Source organism: Centruroides vittatus, unplaced genomic scaffold, assembly GCF_030686945.1.
Source record: "Centruroides vittatus isolate TY-2023 unplaced genomic scaffold, ASM3068694v2 scaffold_149, whole genome shotgun sequence".
Lineage (NCBI taxonomy): Eukaryota > Metazoa > Arthropoda > Arachnida > Scorpiones > Buthidae > Centruroides > Centruroides vittatus.
In genome coordinates this window covers 1-19,333 of record NW_027122681.1, presented here as the reverse complement: position 1 = coordinate 19,333, position 19,333 = coordinate 1, and the positions used below count along the sequence as shown (strand labels likewise).

At 46.3% G+C, this 19,333-nt stretch overlaps 1 protein-coding gene across 1 annotated transcript; it reads right to left on the bottom strand.

Annotated features, from left to right (window-relative positions):
* Positions 1 to 15,815: 15,815 nt before the first annotated feature.
* Positions 15,816 to 17,492, bottom strand: LOC136987190 (piggyBac transposable element-derived protein 4-like). The gene has a single exon (XM_067284882.1). The coding sequence runs from the start codon at positions 17,490 to 17,492 to the stop codon at positions 15,816 to 15,818; it is 1,677 nt and encodes a 558-aa protein (XP_067140983.1).
* Positions 17,493 to 19,333: the final 1,841 nt, after the last annotated feature.

Below are 19,333 nucleotides of genomic sequence, written 5' to 3'. Positions count from 1 at the left end.
AATTAGGAAAGGTCATCGTCGCTGTGTTATTTACACTGACTCAGTTAGTGCACTTCAGGCTTTGATCTCACATGAACCTAGTTCTCACTCTATAGTGATTAAAATTCGCAAACTGTTTTGCCATCTGATTGCGAGTAATATTCTTGTAAAATTTTGTTGGGTCCCAGGCCATGTAGGTATAAGAGGAAATGAGAGCTGGCGCAGCTGCAAAGTCAGCAAGCCCTTGTCAGCATACAATGCTTATTGAAGGAGGTGACTTGAAGCTAGTTGTTAAAAAACGACTAGAGGAGAGATGGCAAAATGTGTGGAACGCACAAGTCCACAATAAACTACACGAGATCAAACCTGTGATAGAAAATTGGATACAGAAGAAACCCTATGACAGGAGATCTGAGGTCATTCTTATTCGTTTGAGAATTGGACATACTTGACTGACTCATCAATACCTATTGAAGGGTGACGACCAGTTTGTATGTTAGTATTGCAACTGTAATGTAAGTGCCAGGCTTCCCAGAATGCTTCTACCTCGAGTTAAGACCACACCCTTGGGTCACCTTCTTTGTTTTCTCCTGATGTTCCAGCCTCTTCTTGCCCACGGAGGTCCACAAGGCCGGCACGTTTGCTGCTTGATAGTCAACCTACCTCTAGCCAGACACCTTTGCAATCGGACACTGCTTTGTCGCCTGCTAGCTGCTCTGCTTCTTCTTTTTCAGACTCTTTCACTCCATCTCCATCTAGCAGACCAACTCCCGTTCACCCCAGAAGAACGACAAGGTCTCTACACGCTATCGTCGAGGGTAGCCAGGAGCAGGGAACTTCCTCGCCAGTGTCGACATCCCCTCCAAGCAACAGCGACCATGCAACAGCCGAACGTCCTACGCAAGTTCTATGCGAAGACCCGCCTGCAACGATTCCAGCTGTTACTAAACCACATCGCAGCCAACGTCATCCTAAGAAGCAAACCTCTTAGGATGACGTTGGCCGGATGGATTGGCTCAGAGGATGCCGATTGCCTATGAGCCAACCTGCCTGGACTGCACGACCTACTTCAGCAACTACTTCTTCATTAGGTTTGACCAACAGCGCAACTCTTATTACTTTACAGGATCCTCCAGGCCCGCCACATCCTCTTGAACTGGTGTCTCCGTCCATGGATCAACCATATCCTTCAGATAATAGACATGCTCCACAGGACATTACGTCTATAGCGCCACCACCGCCCATTGCTCCAGCCGGTTCTACCTCCACCGAGCCCCCACAGTGGGCTTTGGCCTGGGCTAGCCGCTTTGATGCGGCTCTGGATGAAGATATGTTGGAAAGCATCTTAGCTGACCTGCTTCAACTCACCTACAACATCTGCGACATTCGCGAGCCGCATACCAACCAGCGTTCTTCTTCTAGTATTCAAGGGAACCACCATCCAGAAGCCAGCGTGATCCAGCGGCTTTATAGAACCAACCAAAGACGGGCCTTCGATCGTATAATTGGCGGCGATTCACGCTTCTGCCAGGTGGAGTCTGACAAGACATACAGCCACTTCCGTGCTATCAACGAACGACACTTCCCTGTCACCACCTCCCAGATTTCGGCAGTGCAAGATCCACCCCCAGCGACAAACGACCCGCTGAACATTCCCTTCTCGGTGGATGAAGTTGCCACTCGAATGGCCAAAGGACGTAATACTGCTCCAGGACCTGACAAGGTAAGGTACCACCACTGGCGACGCGTCGATCCAACAGGGGTTATTTTGGCGGCAGTCTTCAATGCCGTGCAGAGGACCGGGCACATCCCCACCAGCTGGAGGAAGTCATCTACAGTGCTTATCCACAAGAAGGGTGATACATCAAATCTTCATAATTGGCAACCCATCTGCCTATCCAACACCCTAGGCAAGCTCTACACCGCGTGTCTGGCAGACAGGCTCCTCAAGTGGTGTGTTGCCAATGATCGCCTCTCGCCGTCCCAAAAGGGTTTCCTCCACTACCAAGGCTGCGCTGAACACAACTTTCTGCTGAAGTCCATCATCCAGGATGCTAGGAGAGAGACCTCATAAGGAAACTCTTTTCCCCTGCTCCGCCACCAGGCACTACAGGGTTCTAGAGACTATGCCTTAATCATGGGCCTTGGTCTCTTACCCGAAGGTAGTCACTGACTCTTTTCTTTTAGTTGGGGCACCAAAGGCATCTCCTGGGCTGCCATCCGCCCTCTTAGCCCCAACTCACTAACTTGGCATAACTTTTTTATGTTTGTGCGGTTTTCACCGCATGGATTTGCTCTGTCATGATATTATAATATGCGGCATTCACCTTTGCCGCGACTGTGGGTAAGCACAGCCTTAATATAAATTAAGATATTCCCAAGCACTAATTAGGGCACTCTTCCCTACAAGAAGGAAGTACCCAGCCCAATGCGTCCATTGGGCTCATAGATCGAAAAGATCTGAGACTTTAACCATCAATTCCTTTAGTTTCAATAAGTTTCCTTCACTTGCTGCTAGTGTTCGAAGTACTTGTTCAGGCGGCTTGGACCAGTCGACTTGGTCAGCCCCTCGGCGGAAATCCTCTGTGAGAGGACAGTCAAGTACGTAGTGTCTCGCGTCGCCGCGAGGACACCCACAGGAGCAGCAACCATCTCCTTGTCCAAGAATGGACTTGAAGTGGGGAAACCTCCCGTGTCCGGTCAGTATCTGCGTAAGCAACCTACAACAACTCACTGGGGTAAGGCCAACGTCAGGCACGAAGGCGTGGGTCGACCTACCCACCGTACTCTGAGTCCAGCTCTCTTGCCAACTCCTCATCGACCACTGCAGTAGAGTACCTTTTATGTATGTTGCCGAGGGTTCTACCGTCCTCGTTACAAATGGGCCCCTGGCCCCCGCCTTGGCCAGTTGGTCGGCACGTTCGTTGCCCGGGATCCCGATGTGGCCTCGGACCCACCGCAGGGCAACGTGTCGCTCGTGCCTCGCCCTCAGTACCCTACCTCTGATCTCTCGTACCAACTCATCTCTGATGATACCCGTCGCTTAATGCCTGAAGCGACGATTGGCTGTCAGAGTAAACCGTGACAGGCTCAGGACCCGGATGTAATAGGATCCACTGGGACGCCCCCGCCAGAGCCACCAGTTCTGCCTGAAACACGGACGCCTCCTCATTCAATCTGACTGATTGAGAGTACACATGTACCCCACCAGAATAGACACAATACGCAGCACCTACTAAGCCACCGTCTTTAGAGCCGTCGGTGTATATTTCAACACCGATTCCTGTCGGTTCACCGACATCCCAGTCTAGTCCGATCCTATGGGCCGGATGGACTTTCAAAACGTCTGCCAAACGTCTTGGTCTGGCTGGGCACATCTGATTACAATGCTTTGCCTCAATGCCCTCCACAGTTGTCCTGTAGAAGGCCGCCTCTTGGCTGACGACCAGAGGCAACGGGAGCAGTCCGGCCAAGACCAGGGCCGCCTCCGTAGACACAGTTCTGTACGCTCTGGTGATCCGCAGGGCAGCGGGTCTCTGAATTGAGAGCAGCGTCCTGCTCTGACAGACGTTGGCAGATTCCTTCCACCATATACCACAGGCGTAGCATTCATTTTTCATTTCATGAAACTTTATTAATTAAAATAATTAATAGCCTCGATACCGCTAGGCATCATCGAGGTAGAATACAAAAAAAGGATAAAAATGTACATTAATTACATAGTAGAAGTTGTGTCGATGAAGTGCTCTGCTGAATTCATAGGTTCAGCGCCAAAACAAAGAGTGAAACTTAAAACTACAGGTTACACAAAGGAACAGTAGGGGGAATATACAATACATTACAGAGTTCACCCCTAGATAAAAAGACGAAGGTATATACAGAAGGTGGGTGTACTTCTACCCACTTATAATACAGGTGGTACATATAAACAAATAATTACAAATAAAGTACAATGTTTTAAAATAAATACCATTAAGCTACAATTAACTTACAATATTTAAATTGCTATAATTATATTATAATGAAATACATTTTGTTATCATGTTGATCACATGCTGAGCAGGTTCATAAACATACAGCTAGATGTAAGATGTTGGGGAGCGCTGACAGCAACTATGAAGACTAGCAGAACAGCTGGATACAGCAAAGACTGGTACCATGGTGCGTTACCTAACAGTTGTCTCTTTGAAAGTACCTTTTAACCAGTTCTTCAAACGTTTCCTTTAGGTTTTTTTCCTGGAGAAGCGTGGCCAGTTGACAAGGCCAGTTCGTGCCAGGTGGTAGAAGTGAAATAATTTTTTGACGTGTATCTTGAAGCATGGGGCATTGAAGAAGGTAGTGTTCGGCCCCGTCAGGAATACCACAAATAACACAGTTTTTATTTGTAGATTTACCAAACCTGTTTAGGTAGTTACTAAAGTTCCCGTGATTGGTGTAAAATTGGGAAAGATGATGCCCAATATTATGCTTAATGGCTGTGGAAACAGTTGGAAAAAATTTTTTCGTGATGGTGTTGCCCATCACGTTCCACTTGTGCTGCCAGTTGGAGAGGGCGTTGTCTCTCAGTTTGCGGATGATGTAACTGTGGGGAGTTGAAGTGTAACCTACTACGTTGTTGGTTGTGGAGGCCGAGCGAGCAAGAGAGTCCGCCCACTCATTCCCCTCAATGCCTGAATGCCCTCTGACCCAGACCAGCGCATAGAAATTAGTGTTGGTGTTAATTTCGTGCAAGATTTGGTTGCAGATGGGGTGCCGCCAGTCGTAATTACCAATTGCCTGGACAGAGGAGAAAGAGTCAGTAAAGATGTTCACATAAGTACTTTTGTAGTTCTCATTGCACCACCTTATAGCAGACAACGCGCTCTACACTCATCTTATAGATGGATCGTAGCGCGTGCCCACTAAGGCCGTAATCCTGTCTCGCTAGTCTCGATAGTGCCGCTATCGTGAGGTTTGTCGTTTCTCGAACACTCCTCAGATGTGGCGTCCAGCATAGTGTCTGATCGATGATAACACCGAGGTACTTCAGCTCGCTCACCCTTTGGATGGGGTTACCCCGAATTCGGTATATTGGTCGGCGAGCCAACACACCGGTTCGGGCCACCGTCAGGGCCTCCGATTTCTCGGGGCTGAAGGAGAGCTTATTCAGTTCTCCCCAGCGAACGAGTCGTTCTATTGCTTCGTTGCCGTGGGTTTCCATCTCCTTACGGCTATGGCCGGCAACTACTAACAACAGATCGTCTGCGTAAGCCTGCAGCTGGACTTCGTCCGGTAGGACTTGCCTCAGCGCCGTGTCCGCTAGAACGTTCCAGAGCAATGGTCCGATACAGGATCCTTGGGGACAACCCCTCTCCAGTACCTTCTCGAAACTCATGCTGGGTGTATGGTAAACTACCGCGCGGTCGCTCAGGAAACTCCTGGAAAGCGATACGAGGTTGGTCGGCAGGTTCGCCTTCCGCAGTTCACCCACGATGGATGGCCACCAGACATTGTCAAACGCCCCCACTACGTCCATCGAGATGAGAGACGTGTGGAGACCCTGCTGGCGGTTCTGGTAAACCAGATTGACCGCCCGATGTAATGCTCTGCAGGTAGACAAGTCCGGCCGGAACCCATATTGTTGTGGGTGCAACAGCCCTCTCCGCTTAAGGTGGTAGTACACCCTGTCGCTAAGGATTCTGTCAAGAACCTTCCCTAGGACTGGTAATAGGCTTATGGGCCTATAAGACTTAGGTTCGTTCTTCGGGCGCCTTCCCTTGCGAATGAACACAAGACGCGCCCGCTTCCACTGCACTGGGAAATGACCCAGGAGCAGACACTTCTGATACAGAGTACGGAGCAGGTTAGGACGTTCATGTTGCAGAACTTGTACCATTTCGGCCGTGATTCCGTCATCGCCAGGTGCCTTTCTCTTCCTTAGGTTGCCGATTGTGTGGGCCACCTCAGAGTCAGTTACCGGCTCTGTCGACACGACCTCAAGAACGGGCAACTCCGCATCTCTGCGAAGCCGCCGCTGTTCTTCAGTGTCCTCAGACTGCTCATCGCACGGAAAGTGCGAGCGGAGCAGTACCTCAATCGACTCCTCCTGTGAGGAGGTTAGGGTCCCGTCGGGCTTTTTGATGGGCCCCAAGACCGTACTACGCTTGAACTTGCCCACCACTAGCTTGTAGGGTAGACAGAACGGGTTTTCGTCACTAATTTCCTGACAGAAACTGAGCCATGAGGTCTTCTTAGCATCGTTCAACTTGTACTTGTACTCGGCGTTTGCCTGCTGGAACTCCAGTTTCCTGGTTGCTCGAAGGTCGCTATCTGTACAGCGTTGGAAACGTCGGCGGAGCGCCCTCGTACGCTTCCGTAGGACACTCAGTTCCTGGGTCCACCAGGGAACTGACCGGTGGTTGCTGGGCCTACCGTGCACGAGTGTGCGGTCTCCCGCTCCTCTGACTGCATTGGTAAGAGCGGCCACAGCTTCCTCCAGGTCCTCGACGCTCTCTACTGCTAAGATTTGCGGTTCGATGTCGGCCGTCTTTTTAGCGAGGCATTTGCTAAATCGATGGCGGTTTCCTTCAGTTAGCTTGTAGTGCTTGCTCGGCCACTGGGGCGAGCCACACCCCACCTCAAAAGAGATGAAACGGTGGTCACTACAGCTTTCAGCATCGATCGTTTCCCATTGCGAAGTTAGTCTCAGCATTGCTCCACTAACGATGGTAAGGTCAATCCAGCTTTCGCCCGAGGGAGAGGAGAAGGTAGCGATGCCGAACGGATCGTTCAGCACGTGCCAACCCCACCCCTCCACCGTTTCCTTCATCATGTTCCCGTCAGGATCATCCACTGGGGAGCCCCACAGCGAGTGCTTGGCGTTAAAATCACCGGCCAAGACTACTCTGCAGTGGAGCGGGACAACCCCTTCGAGTTCATTCAGAAGGACTCCCAGATTTAATGACGGTGGGCGGTAACTGGAGACCGCGACCCAAGTGCAGGTGGGCGACCGTATTTCTACGGCCACCACGAGTCGCGAGACGTGGATAGCAAAAGCTTCGACGTTCCTTCGTGTAAGAATAACTGCGGCACGACAGTCGTCCCCTTCATGAGCAAAAACGCTCCATTGTAGCGATAGGCCACTAACCTTTCCTTGTACTAAGTATGGCTCTTGGAGCAGGAGGATGTCAATCTCCCGCTCGACCACTTCTACCCTTAATTGGGCAGTCGCGGCACGGCACTTTTCAGCGTTGAACTGCAGTATTCTGCAGCTACGCTCGTTATCCCTCCAGTTTGAAATAGAAGAGGTATCGAATGCAGATTATTTATCGTTATCCCTTACTGACCGAAGTCAGTTCGGGCCTGAACTCTTGCGAGCTCCCGTGTATAACACGGGCAGCTGGCACTCATCGCTGAGTGGCCAGTATCCAGCTGCAGGCCGAACTTTTGATTTGCCTTTTTGCAATTAATGCACATAGGCACTGTGGCCTTACACTCCCGATAGGAGTGGCCCTCGGCACACTTGCTACAAGCCTGAGCTGCCGCCGAACAGCTCTTGGCTACGTGGTTAAACCCGTAGCACTTGTAGCATCGGGTGATAGCCGTGTATCCTTTCACCCGGTTACGAGTCCACCCTACATGAAGTCGCCCCATCTTCAGTAGGGTGTGGTAGACCTTAGGGGAGGCCTCCAGAACCCAATTGACGAGGCCCCCCTTCCCCTTCATAGGGAACCTAGGCTGCAGGTCACCAGTCTGCAACTCTAGGTTATTCTGGGCTTTAATGGTCTCCATTAAAGACTCTAACTTGATGTCCGGACTGACATCAAAAAGTACTACCCTTGGTCTGCGCTTTTGGGGCAGCCGGCAGTTGACCGCCTCTCGTAGCGCAGCTGGGCCTTCCGTCAACTCCTTTACGATCGTGGGGACGTCCTGTTGCTTCGCTACCTCGAGCAGGACGCCTCCATTACGAATTCTTCGAACATTTTTTATACCAACCCCCAGTTTGGTTGGGTTGATGTTCGTTTTTAACAGCGACCTAGTTTGGTCGCTACTCATCGCTTTATCCGTCGGGTAGACCAGGAGCGTGTGCTCCGTGGCTGGAACCCGGCGGGGCTTGGCAGCTGCTCGCGCCCCTTCTTGGATGTGCTGAGGGGCTGGCCGAGCTACAGCGGCCGCATAAGTTGCGCGGCCAGCTGAAGCTGCTTTGCCGTCTTTAGGCTCTGAAAGCGTAGTCTTTGGTGCTTGTCGGGCACCTACCAGGTCACGTAGGGTTTTATTCTCAGCGCGGAGAGAGGCTATCTCAATCTCCTGCGCCCCTACGATTGAAGCAATTCTACTGAAAAGCTTGTATATAGTTGCACATGTGGCCTTCTGACATCGGTTGTCAGTACGAGCGAGGAGCTTTGTCAGCTCCTCGTGCACGCCATCAAGTGCTACCCGCCTCTTTTCGACCGTCTCGAGATCGTCCTGCGGTTTTGCAGGCGCCGTAGACGGTGTTTTGGCTGTGGCTCCCGTACTTCTTTTCACGGGTGCCGCCACGGTAGGATCCTTCTTCTTTTTGGACCCGCCTTTAGTTTTGGCAGCGGGTTTCCCCGCCACCACGGTCGCCGCAGGCTGAGCAGCATCCTCTTTAGGCTTGTCGCCTTCGGATTTCGCTGCCTTGCTTTTGGCCTCCTGTGCCCGTCTTTGTTTACGCCTTGTTCTGGCGTTGGAAGGCGCGGGCTGCCACTCGCTATCCTCGTTAGAGGAAGCGGTTTCGGAGATCTCCCCACTATTAGGCTCAGATGAGTCCGAATCGGACTCGCTGGCCATAATGGGGATCGACACCTTCAGGGTGTCTCTTTGCCTGTCTCGTTCAGGCGCCTGCTGGTCATTAGCGGGCTTGCGTTTCCGCAAGGCCCGCTTTGGCCGTGGGGGGTCCGCACTCCCACCTTCAGCAGTTGTAACGTCTTTGACGTTAATTTCTCCCTCCGAGAGCATATCATCAGTCGAAGGTACAACAGCTTTGGTAATAGTAGGCTTGTCAACACTAGTACCAGCACACAGTAAATCCGCACAACACGAATTCTTAGCCATTGTATCAATAATAATAAAAAAGAGAGAGAAACTTCGGGGTGGTCCCGACCTTTCATGGGTGCCCCGACTCCGTTCAGGCTTCAAGAAATGCGTTTAAGAGCCTGCTCTGGCTTCGGACTTACTGATGGTTCCATTTTGGCCATCTTATTGCCGGGCCGTCACTGCTTGGCCCGCTGCCGGGACAGCTACCCATTTAAATGGCCGCCTACCCAAGGTCACCCCAGCCCGGCTGGTTGCTTGGCTTGGGCCGCCCCATCCGCCCTACTAGGAGACCTTCTTCCCACTTCCAGTCCTCCGAGACCATATACGGCCATCCAACGCACGTTCAGGCCTTTAAGCACCGCTCCCCCCCCAGGACATAGGGAAGTTGGCCCTATGCGCCTGGAGAGCGGCTCTGCCGACTGCCCGTCAGGATAGACATCAGCTGGCGGGACCCTACCAACCTTCTGTAGGTGCATACATCCCTCCGTCACTCGCACACAAGACTTCGGCTTGGGAGCTCAGCTCCTCGTCTCGAGGCATGGTCATCAATGCAGTTCTAGACCCCAAGGCAGTACCCAGGGTGTGTGTGCTGCACACCGGGGCCTTCACCCTGAGAAGCTGATTCTTCTTTTACCGGGCAGAAGGTATTTACGTGGTCAGCGCTACCACGGGCAGGGACGTTGCCGACTGCATTTCAGTCGCCCCTTTACTACACCGGTTCCGCGCCACCAGAACCGATACATCGGCCCGCGCCACCAGGTCCGATGAGGGAGTTCGTGGCGTGTGTCTTGGTTTCCAGATTATCTCCGGATACCTCGCCGACGCGGGAATTGAATCCAAGAAGCCCAGCAACCTCTGTGTCGTGTCAGAGGTAAACTCACCGTTTTAAGTTCGACAACCATCTCGCTACAAGCAGACGAATTGACCGTCGCGAGTAGGGGGACTCGGGACCGTTCCACCAAAGTGTAAGATCCCTACCACGTTTCAGCAGCGCCCCTATCGAGTGGTGCCGACCGGCGAGCGCCAGAACTTCCATCAGCAGGACTACCAACTTAAACATCGGACAAGTCCAATCGATCACACTCCACATATCTTGTCCGAAGACAAGGCCTCCGGGACTCCTGTTAGTAGCGGCTACGGCACTCATCCCCCAGCTCTGGACTTACTGAGGGCTCATTTTGGCCCTCTTATTGCCAATACTATTAGGAATGAGTCCGTGCCACGTTCGCACCAGTCTCTCTTCTGTCTCAATGTGAGCCTTCGTGTTATAAGTCCAATTCACAGCTTTATTTGCCATCCGCCCCAATCGGAGATAGGTTCCAGATAGAGAGAAAAATTCGGAAACTCCTTTGGGGGCCGCGGGCGAACCCACTGCAACTCTGGACAACTTGCTGCCATGAGGCACAACACGCAGACCCAAGGCCTCGATACTCTGACACCTCTGAAACCTTCGGCCCGAGTTTAAAACTCCATCGGCGACCGGGACCAAGACATGGGGCTTCCGTCCCGAAAATCGAGACTTCACACCCCTGCCTCTCGCCGCTAGGCCCCCCCACCACGACAAGGTCGGCTTCCCACTTCGGGGGGGGGGGCTAGGAGAGAGAGGAGGGAATGCTTCGTGGCTTGGTTGGACATAGCCAACGCCTTCGGCAATATCCCACATGACATCATTTGGAAATCCTTGGCCTGGCACGGCCTCCACCAAGACACAATCTCCACCATCCAACAACTCTACGAGTGGACCACCACCAGGGTTAGAACCAGTACTGGATACACTGATCCCATCGCAATGCTCTCGGGAGTCCGCCAGGGCTGCCCATTAGCCCTCTGCTTTTTGTTCTGACAATGGACCCTGCGCTACGCCGCCTCCAATCCTTGGGCAAAGGCTACTGCCTCCATGGTCACACCATTGACGTCCTTGCCTACGCGGACGATATAGCCTTGGTCAGTAACAGTGAAAGCGGCCTACAAGACCAACTGGACTCCATCTCTTCATGGGCCGATTGGGCCGGTATCAATTTTCAACACCCCTCCGATGTGGGTTCCTGTCCGTGGTGAGGGGACCTCCCAGAGATGGTTTAGTAACTCTTCTTTACCATCCCTGGGATCTGAACGCCCACCCATGTGTTTGCCATGCGTGGTGACCCGTATGCCGGAAACGGGGATCCTGGTAGTTGAGGGGCAACATAACGTCCCCAACACACTGCTTTGGCCCCTGCTTCGGATAAACGGGAGGCTCAAATCAGGCTCCGTTTGAGTCAATCGGCTGATCGTTGAGTCATTGTTGACCCCGGCTTGGAGTCAACTGATCGATGCAGACCGGGTGGACACGTCAGACAAGATGTGCTCTACTCGACTGCATTGTGAGAGTATAGCTCTTGGGAAACCCTGGTGTGACGGTCTGTGGGAATCTCCCATGTGACGGCATCCCCTTGTTGGGCCCCATGGTGGGTGGGGTCACCGGGAGCTGAATAATAATTTTTAATATGGATTCAATAAAATCTAAAACACCATGCACCAATGCATCACCACCAAGGGATTTTACTTCTACCAACCAACCGGCTTACCTTATTGTTCATGCTACGGGAGAAACATCTCTGTCCAAATGTTCCTCCTTTTTGATCCAAAAATTATTTGAATCAACCATTGGGCATCTTAAAAAAATTCAAAAATTGAGGTCAGGAGATTTACTTGTAGAGGCAGCCTCTCCTCAACAGTCAGCAAAGCTTTTAAAAACTAAATCTCTAGGAGACATAACTGTCATTATCACACCACACACAAGTTTGAACTCGTCACGTGGTGTGATATCTGAGGTCGATCTGATGTCTGAAGATGAAGCAGACATCCAGATCGGTCTTGCAGATCAAGGTGTCACTGCTGTTCGACGCATCTCCATTCGTCGTGATGGCAAGCTGATACCGACTAAACATCTGATTCTCACTTTCGGAAAGCCAACATTGCCATCATTCGTTACTGCGGGATATCTTCGATGCCCAGTTCGACCATACGTTCCAAATCCGCTGCGTTGTTTCAAATGCCAGCGATTTGGACATTCCCAGACCTCCTGCCGAGGCAAAAGCTTATGTGCACAGTGTGGAACTGAAGGCCACAACAGTACTGAATGTAAAAGTACTCCACACTGTGTGAACTGCCAGGATGCCCATCCTGCCTATTCCCGGAAATGCCCTGCATGGCAAAGAGAAAAAGAAGTTCAACGCCTAAAAACAGTGAACAACATACCTTACCCAGAGGCTCGGCGCATGGTCACTGTAAGTGCACCAGTGAAACAGAAAACATTTGCTGCTGTTTTGAAGTCCACAAACACACGTGGGGTTCAGACAGACATTTCCGTTTCACCAAATGAATCTCTCACTTGCCATGCTAGATGTTTATTAACTCAATCCAAAGAAACAGAAGAAAAGGAGAGTATAAAGAAAAGAACACCCCTACCTAAAGCAGGGGTAGTAACCAGAAATGTGGGTTCAAAAAAAGCTAATAAGAACCCACTCAACAAACAAAAATTAAAATCAGCCCTCTCTAAATCTAAAAGATCAGAGACTCAGTCTATGAGTGAGTTCTCCGACTTCTCAGATGAGGAGACTAATAAGGTGGTTACATCACCAGCCTCACCTCCAAAAGGCAAATCGGCTGTAAAATTAAAGAGGGATACCTTTACAAAGAATGCTGCCTCAAACACATAATGGATTATAAAATAATCCAATGGAACTGTCGTGGTTTTCGCAACAACTTCTCTGACATTAAACACCTGACATCGTCTACTTTATCTCTCTGCGTGGCACTTCAGGAAACACATTTGAAATCTGGAAAAAGAATTTCTTTAAAAGGATTTGATCTCTACCGTAAAAATGATGACAGCCACACCCGCGCCAGTGGAGGTGTGGCTGTACTGGTTTCAAACCGCATCCCGTCTTTACCAGTACAAATAACAACAGAGCTGCAAGCCGTGGCAGTCAGAATTTCAATCGGCGTTACTGTCACAGTTTGTTCCATATACTTGCCACCAGATGTCAGAGTCAATGATGATGAATTGGATGCCTTGGTTGAACAGCTGCCAACTCCATTCCTTTTACTCGGTGATTTCAATGGTCACAATCCAATGTGGGGCAGTCCCGACATGAATCGTCGTGGCAGGGCCATTGAGAGATTTATAGGCAATCACCAACTGTATATATTTAATACCGGAGAAGTGACATACTTCCATGCCCCAACAAGAACATTCACTGCCATTGATTTATCATTAGCCAGTCCGAACTTGTTTTCAGCATTTACATGGGGGGTTGGATCTAATCCACTTTCTAGTGACCACTTCCCAATATTTCTAAAATACCGAGGCAGAGAAAGCTGTGAAACAGCCCGTCCACCACGCTGGAAACTTGAAACAGCAGATTGGCCTGCATTTTCTTCTTTGGCTAAAATCACTGAGGAAATGGTCAATACTGCTGATATCAATGATGCAGTTGAAGCCGTCACATCGACTATTATTCAGGCAGCTGAAAAAACAATGGGGATAACATCAACCAGATATCCAAAGCATCCGAAACCATGGTGGGATCAGAACTGCGAGGCAGCATTTAAAAAGCAAAAGAAAGCATGGGGGATTTTCAGAAGATACCCCACTGCTGAGAATTTGATTGCTTTTAAAAAAGCAAAGGCAAATGCCAGGAAAATAAGGAGGCAAAGCCAAAGGGATTCTTGGAGGAAGTATGTATCTAGCATAACATCTTCCACCAGCTCAAAAGCAGTCTGGGATAAAATCCATAAAATTAATGGGAAATATGCTTCTCATTCTCTGTCCATGTTGGAAAATAATGGCACAATAATCAGTGATATACAAGGTATTGCTGATTTGTTGGGTGAGACGTTTTCGGCTTCATCCAGCAATATGATGTATGCAAGGAATTTTCAGGTTTATAAAGCCCAAAGTGAAAAACAGTACTTAAACTTTCACTCCTCATCTAATGAGGAATATAATGTGCCATTCACCAGAATCGAATTACATAGAGCGATGTCTCGCTCGGGGAATACCGCTGTAGGCCCGGATAAAATCCACTACAGCATGATTAAAAACTTGTCAGACAATTCCCTTTGTAATCTTTTGAATCTGTTTAACAGAATATGGACAGAACATATTTTCCCTGACTCTTGGAGGCTATCAATCATTATTCCCATTCCCAAGCCAGGTAAAGACTGCAAGAATCCCTCTAATTACAGACCAATCTCTCTGACGAGTTGTCTCTGTAAACTTTTTGAGAGAATGGTAAACAGACGTTTGATGTTCCTCCTAGAGGAAAAGAACTACTTTTCACCACATCAGAGTGGATTTCGTAGGAACAGGAGTACCACGGACAATTTAGTAAAGCTTGAGGCATCCATACGCGAAGCGTTTGTTAGACGACAGCACTTAGTGTCTGTGTTTTTCGATATAGAGAAGGCCTATGATCGCTGCTGGCGATACGGAATACTTCGTGATCTGCACCAATTCGGATTGCGGGGTAATTTGCCAACTTTCATAAAAAACTTTTTACGGAATCGAAGATTCCAAGTCAGGATGGGCACAACTTTATCTAGGCCTTACACACAAGAAGAAGGTGTTCCTCAAGGTTCTATTTTGAGTGTGACTCTGTTTCTAATTAAAATTAACAGCATAGCTAAATGTCTCCCTCCCAGTGTGAAACACTCTCTGTATGTGGATGACTTTCAGATCTCCTGCCAGTCTACTAACATGAGTTTTATTGAGAGACAACTGCAAACCTCCCTAAATCGCATAGACAATTGGTCCAAGACAATGGTTTCAGCTTTAACGTAGAGAAGACGTCGTGCATCACTTTTGCCGAAGGCGTGGTTTGCCCACCTGGATTTTGAAATTTACCTACAATGGGGTTGACGACATCTGTCCAGGGCCTCAAGCCACGTGTGTGACGTAGAACCGTTGACGTCATACGTCCTGAGGCTCTGGTCATAAACTTTATTTAATTTGCATAAAGCCGTGCGGTAGGATACCGTGTATTAAACGATTTATTCAATCTTCTTTCGTTGGAATCTTATTAAGGTTACGTTTTTTGAATGATTTTTTTGCTTTATTTCAATTAATTACCGATTTTATGGTCCCCTGTCGCGTATCAAATTGTTAAACTGCAATTCCGGTTCGTTTATTACATTTATTACCGCTAAATCGGTCCCCACTGTTTACAGAGCTAAAAATAACTCTTAAGAATGTTCAAACGGTCATTCAAGGACACTAGCTGAGACAGGAGTTGTGGCAGGCGATAAGCGTTGCGCCACGCGACGCGTGACGCGCGCGGCGCGTGTGTCATGCTTGTCAAACTTTTTGTACGTGATAATATTACCGCTAAATCGGCCCTTAGTGTTTACAGAGCTATAATTAACTTTAACACGTGTACACAACGTCTTTCAAGGACAGTAGCTGTGACAGAAACAATTATTTTATTGTGGCGCGCGCTGAGTAACGCGTGACGCGCGTGTCAAAGTTTTTTTTACGTAATAATATTGAAAACATTGTTTTTTGAGACCATATAAAATATTTTGAAATTGTACTTTTAACAATTATTTCTGTGTATAAAAATTTAAGTTCGAAAAATAATTTTAAAAAATTGTTTGTTAACATACTTTATTTTTTATTTATTCATTTATTTATAATGCAAAAAATAAAGAAATAAGAAAAAAGATACAAAATATATACAATATTATTTTTAAATACAATACAAAATTATTTATTATATAAAATAGTAAAAAAATAAGAAAAAAACATACAAATACAACTAAAATACAAGTTTTGTATGATAAATCTCCATACACGGAGTTACACATAGCGCAACATCACACTTCTTGCACTCATATCGGGTTTGAACGCGTTTTCTGGGGTTAATTTTTGAATTTCCACAAACGTGGCATCTTCTGTATGGTTTTTTGCTTTTTTCCGTGGGTGGTATAAGAGAGAGAAAATGTTTTTCTAGTTTTAGTCTCTTTGGATTTTCATATTTACTCGGACGTCCACTTTTTGTATGACAGTAATCATATGAAGGAGTGTATTTATCGACAATTTGCTGTATAAGTTCGAGTCTGAATTCTGAAAAATGTCTATATTTGTTTGGATGTTTATCTGTATATAAGATGTAAGAATTATAAGTGCATATGTCTAAAAAATGAAAAAATAACTTTTTATACCATTTGACGGTTTTCCTGGGTGTTTGGTTATAACTCAGGACCGTGTCAAGGTTATCAACTGCTCCCATATTTCCATTGTATTTTAGTACTGTAAGTGGTTTTGTGGTACTTGTAGACGTTGAAGTTGATGCCTCAGTTTCCATTTTATGTGGGAGAAAGTTTGTTAGCATTCTCACCTCTCTCCTATCCACCCATCGTTCATATAACATACTATCCGTATGGAAAACGGACACTTCTCCTCGGACTAATTTTTTTCTATCGTTTGGCAAATTCTTCCTGTTTTGCCGGACAGTTCCGCATGATTGAATTCCTTCTATTTTTAATCGTTCTATTAGTGCAGGAGAAGTGTAATAATTATCGATATATAATTTATGGTTTCTGCCGTAATAATCCTCCAGGAGCGTAAGTACTACACTTCCAGAATGTCCAAAAGCTTTATATGTATCAGCAATTTCTGTAGTTTTACCAGTATATACGATTATATCCAAAACAAATTTTGTTTTGCAATCAGCTAAAATATACAATTTTATACCGAAACGGGAACGTTTTGAAGGAATATATTGTTTAAACGAAAGTCGTCCCTTCCAAAGAAAAAGCGATTCGTCTATACATACATTTTCATATGGATAGAAATATGACTTCCAGGAGGCTTTTAGATTTTGGAGTATGTTTCCGAATTTAGAAAGTCTATTTGCTGGATCTATTGTTAAATTGTTTACAAAATGGAGCATTCTAAGCAGAAGCTCAAACCTACTTCTGGACATAGTGTCGGAAAAAAACGGCGTTGAAATTTTTGGATCACTACTCCAGTAGTCACGAATAGCATTTTTCTTAACACTCCCCATTAGCATGCATAGTCCAAAAAATATCATTAGTTCTGTAGTTGTTGTTTGTTTCCAAGAATCTTGTATATTAGGAGATAGTAAATTTTTTGCACTGACCTGTTCAAAATAACGATTCGTTTCGTCTGTAATTATGCAGATGTTTTCTTCAGTAAATAACAGTTCGAATATATCAAGTTCAGAATGTCGATCCGTAATTACTCGTATTCCAGATTTGTTCCCCTGGAAGGGAAAGGAAGGAGGAGAAAACTCCGCGTCTTCACTCCAGTTATACCCAGCGATTGCGCTTGTGCCTGGTAGGCCAATGTCTGCTTCATCTTCTAATGATGAATCTTCAGATGATGTAGGGATATATATGTCTCCCTCATCTGATTCGGAATCAAAAAGATATTCCTCGATCTCTTCGGAAGTTTGCATTCTACTCGCCATTTTCTGTTTGAGTCAAAACGTAGAACACATGTAGAAAGACAGATGACGTGACAGTGGTCTTATACAGGTTGGCAATAAATGTAACCGTTTTAACCAATAATATTCGAAATAGAAACGCCATATGTTTTACTTTGGATCTGCTGAACATATGTCAACCTAAGGAGTAAACACGATCATTATTTAGATCGGTTTATTGTTATAATTTGTTTATTATAGCAGTATCTGTTATAAACTATAAATCGATCTAGAATTATGATCGTGTTTATTCCTTAGGTTACCATCTGTTTTTGTTATATACTTCTATATATTGATAACTTATAATTGGTTTATTACAGCAGTATCTGTTATAAGTTATCAATATATCTAAGAATATAACAAAAACAGATGTTTTTCACATAACCTATAAAGAATGGATTTCGAAAAATTTGTCCAGGTACCAATTTGAAATGAAGCGAACAGACATACAGTCTATATGCAATCACATGTTTTCAACTTTCTGACCTTGATAGCAGCTGTTGGTCGAAGTTCGTGGGACGTTGTCATATACTGAACACCCCGGGAACTCGAGAATCTATCGGGGTGAGCACAAGTAACCGTAATTACTCAAATATAACGAGATTTTCGATCATTAAAACAATATGTAAATGTTTATTTGCCAAAACAAGCATTCTTAAAAAATTTTTTAAATACGTTTTTTTATTTGCCGAGATTATTTAACGCAAAGGCATGTGTTTACTTTCAAAGAAAACAAACGCACGTGTCTTGCGTCCCGGGGTTGAAAGTTTATAATTACTTCCTGACTCAGCGGGGGAGTGGTGGGGTAACTAGGTCATGTTAAGTCCATTAACGAGTTTTAAACGTATTTTTGCTTCGAGAAGTATATGTTAAACACACTATAAATATTTTTTAAACGAATATTACAATATTCAAATATAATTAGCGATGAATTAATTTTTTCCAGAGAATAGGCAACATCCGGAAGTCATGAGTAAATTTTTCGACTGGAAGTTTCTGATATGTAATCTTCTGGTCTAAATAAAGTCAAATAACATGAAAACTAGTAAAATTACAGCAATAATATGAAGAAAATAGCTATTTCTCAACGTTTGTTTAGGTCTGACTCCGCTCACGTGACTTTGGAAGACATTGGTTCTTCGCGGGAAAATCCTGAATAGACGGTTCTGAGAGAACGCTCATTGGTTAATATAGATTCAATCATGATAGAAATGACTAATTAGAGAGTAAAAGGCGTATAAACAAGAAATTTAAAGCCAATTAACGGCAAGAAAGTCTCCCATAGACTTAATATAGGAAGGTGGTTTCCCGGGAATATTTGACTAGAGATGAACTGATTTGTTGGTGTACAGTCAGACAACCTGAACAAAAGCCAATCCAAGTAATTTTATTGCGAACATTTATTAAATCTTACATATTTGGAAATAATAAAAAATAAGTATCGCTTGTCACAGCGGGGAGCCGCCGCCATGACAGCGCGTGTAACTTGACACTCCCCTGTCATAAATCACAACTTTGAACGTAAACATCTGGCCTTCTACTGCAGCTAGAATGACGCGGTTTGTTTTGATAGACGTAAAAACACTTCAAGTTTGTAATCAGTATGTTAAACAATACAATTTTTTAAATTAATTTTTTTTAAATGAAAATACGTCGAACTTTTGACTTTTTAAAAAACTTTTTCTTGTCAATTATATAAAAAAATACGATAATCAGAGAGACTGAAGTGTTTGTAAACAAAATAAAAAGAGAGCGCGTGTCTAACGCAAAAATTACGAAAAATATGGCAATTTTAAATTATTTTACAAAAAATCCAAGCCTCAAGG